Source organism: Gastrolobium bilobum, unplaced genomic scaffold, assembly GCF_033153095.1.
Source record: "Gastrolobium bilobum isolate Gb01-03AN ecotype WA unplaced genomic scaffold, APGP_CSIRO_Gbil_v1 utg7904, whole genome shotgun sequence".
NCBI lineage: Eukaryota > Viridiplantae > Streptophyta > Magnoliopsida > Fabales > Fabaceae > Gastrolobium > Gastrolobium bilobum.
The window spans coordinates 424,421-427,368 of NW_026899548.1; the positions used below are offsets into that span (position 1 = coordinate 424,421).

A 2,948-nucleotide genomic window follows, 5' to 3' on the forward strand; every position below is an offset into this window, starting at 1 on the left:
TGGCTCGAATTGGTTAGATCACCAGTTCATAGAATTTTGAATCAACTTTGCTGATTCGAGTCGGATTTGATAACATTAATATTAAAAAATGGCCAAGTTGATTGGCGCGTCATGCCATCATCATCATTAATTCGGTAATCTTCTGGTCCTGTATGGCTTGATTAATCACGTACAAGATTTTCAAGACTGGAGCCACATTGCATGGTTAATTACGGATTTTACCACGCGTACACAAATATATTGGGAGGAAAACAAATATTTTAAAGTGTTTCAATAACAGTTATTCCTTTATTAAAAAAGAAGACTTATTCCTTTACTTAAAAATAATAAAAAATAATACTCACGATCATAAAAGAGGAATGAGATCAATAATATTAGGTGACTTTTTTTTAGTAAGTGATATATGGAATATTCAGTACTACCGATATTACGGAGCATGGAAATTATTTTACTAAATAAATGCTCTTTACAAAAAAGAGTAGTAAATTTGATGTGTAGAATATAAGTAATCAGCAATTTGGGAAGATGAGAGATCCATGGATGAGTACAGGGCTAATAAAATATACATAAATCAAATCACACCGATATAGCTATAATTTGTACTGCCCAGTGCCCATTTGTATAAGGAAATTTTATCTTCTGAACGGATAGCCAAAAATTAAGGCCTTCCTTTAGATTTTCATGACTATCACACGGAACGCATACACATAAATTTGTATGGTATTGGCAATCAGCTTCACTCGTAAAGACACATTGCAAGTACAACTAGATAGCAAACCAAGCTTCAAAAGTACCGTATATATAAATATTAAATAATGATGCTACTTCATACAGCCTTCCGGTTAATACTTATACCCGCTAATATTATATATTTGATTCTCGAATCAATTCGTTCATTATCAGTAACTAGCACTATAACCAAGGCTAATGATAAACTATATAGTCTTGCTTAAATAGATCTAGGCAGAATAACAGCCTTGAGAGGATTCTTCATAACAACAGTGAAAGCAAAAGTCTCAGTCGGGTCGGGCGGGGCATTTGGAAGGGGCAACCACTGGAAAGCAAGAACCATTTTAGCAAGCAACATGTTAATATGCAAGATACCCAGAGTCCACGCTGGACAAATCCTCCTTCCCACACCAAAGGGCATCATCCTAACCCCTTTTGTTCCTGTCACGTCCACGTCAACCCCATCCCCACTCAGGAACCTCTCGGGTCGGAACTCATTCGGATCCTCCCACATATTCGGATTCTCCGTCAACCACGCAGTGTAAAACTCCACACTCGCATCCTTCGGGATAGTGTACCCACCGAGCTCGGTCTCCTCCGTGGCAGCGTGCGAAAGTATAAAGTGGCTCGGCGGGTGTCGCCGGAAAGTCTCCTTCACCACCGCGCCGAGATAAGGCATTTTGTCCACGTCACTCTCCATAACAACCCCATCCTTCCCCACGCGCTCAACAATCTCCCTATACAACCTCTCCTGAATCTCCTGATCCATCACCAAGTGAAGCAACGCCCACTCCACCGCCGTGGCGCTCGTGTCCGTCCCGGCGCTGATCACCTCCGAAACGAGCGTCACCAGCTCCTCCTCTCCCAACCGTCCTCGACCGGGAACCTCCAACCCAAACAGCGAGTCCACGTAAGCAGCACCGACAGGACTCGCCATGTCAGCACCACCTGACCTCCCGTTGCTGTCCACGTAAGCTTTCCTGCTCCTTATCAATGGCGCCAACAGCTCAACCTGTTTCTCCCTCAGCTTCCTGGCTTCTCTCACTTGTCGTCGGAAAAGCGGCGTCAGAACAGGCAAGAAGTCTGGAAGCTTCGGAAGTGTGATGAGCATGACGTCTTTCAAGATGCTCTCAATGCTTTTGATTCTGTCCTCAGTGATCTTTGCACCGAAACAGAGACATATGAGGATGCTACAAATGGTGAGCCTGCAATTGCTCATGACTTGTACAAAGCCATTCTCATGAGCCTCCTGTTGAATCCTTCTCATGTGAGCTTCCATAGCCCACTTTCTTATCCAACCGCACTGCTTTATTCTCAGAGGAGAGATCATCTCTGAGACGAAGTTCCGTCGCAGGGTGCGCCAGAGAGGGCCGTACTCGGCGGAGTTGATGGCGCATTTGCCCATGCTGAATATGAGTCGTATGGGTGAGTCCTTGGGCCTGCTCGCGAACAATGGGCCTCTCTGGATGAGAGCTTCGTGGATGAGGTCAGCGCTTGTCACGATGATCAAGGTTCGCTGACCCATTTGCATGGTGAAGATTGGACCGTACTTCTTCCGTAAATCGCGGATCACGTAGATGAAGTGACGGCGTTGGAGGATCACTTGGAAGAGGTTTCCGACGACTGGCCATCCCGGTGGCCCCGGTGGTAGGTTCTTAGGCCCTCCGCCGGTGGTTGACCAGTGGCGCCACCACCAACGGAGGAACACCAAGGCCAAACAGAGCATAATAACGTCTATTAGCTCCATTTAGCTAACTAGAGTTGAAGAGTGAAGAAGAGAGTATGGGTACGGCAAAGATTATATAGCACGAGAGATGATATGATACATATTTTAATGATTGAATTGAGTTTGGTCCGCCAAAGTTAATTGTATTCAATATTTCGAACAGACACAATTACTGTTAAGTACGGATTGCTCAGGGTCACGACAGATATTCAACACAGCTGTTATTATTTTGAGGGGCCATTTCCCTTTTTTACTCCTACATCTAATTAATCTTTGTCCAAAACACTCTGATTCTTGAAATTGCAAGAAATCTTTAATTAAAATAATGAGATATATAAAATTATTAATGTAATTTCACGGATTAAATTTTTAAGTTGAATTAGTTCTTTACATGATATCAGGTATAAGTGAGCCTGTGCTCGTCCATCCTTCAAGCCTTGTGGATTCTCGTATGAAAGAACGTGTTGAGATATATAAAATCATTAATATAACC

The 2,948-nt window shown here is 43.3% G+C and overlaps 1 protein-coding gene across 1 annotated transcript; it reads right to left on the minus strand.

The window, feature by feature from the left end:
• Window positions 1-949: 949 nt before the first annotated feature.
• Window positions 950-2,476, minus strand: LOC133291319 (cytochrome P450 77A1). Its single transcript, XM_061489571.1, has one exon. The coding sequence runs from the start codon at window positions 2,474-2,476 to the stop codon at window positions 950-952; it is 1,527 nt and encodes a 508-aa protein (XP_061345555.1).
• Between the last annotated feature and the right edge of the window lie 472 nt (window positions 2,477-2,948).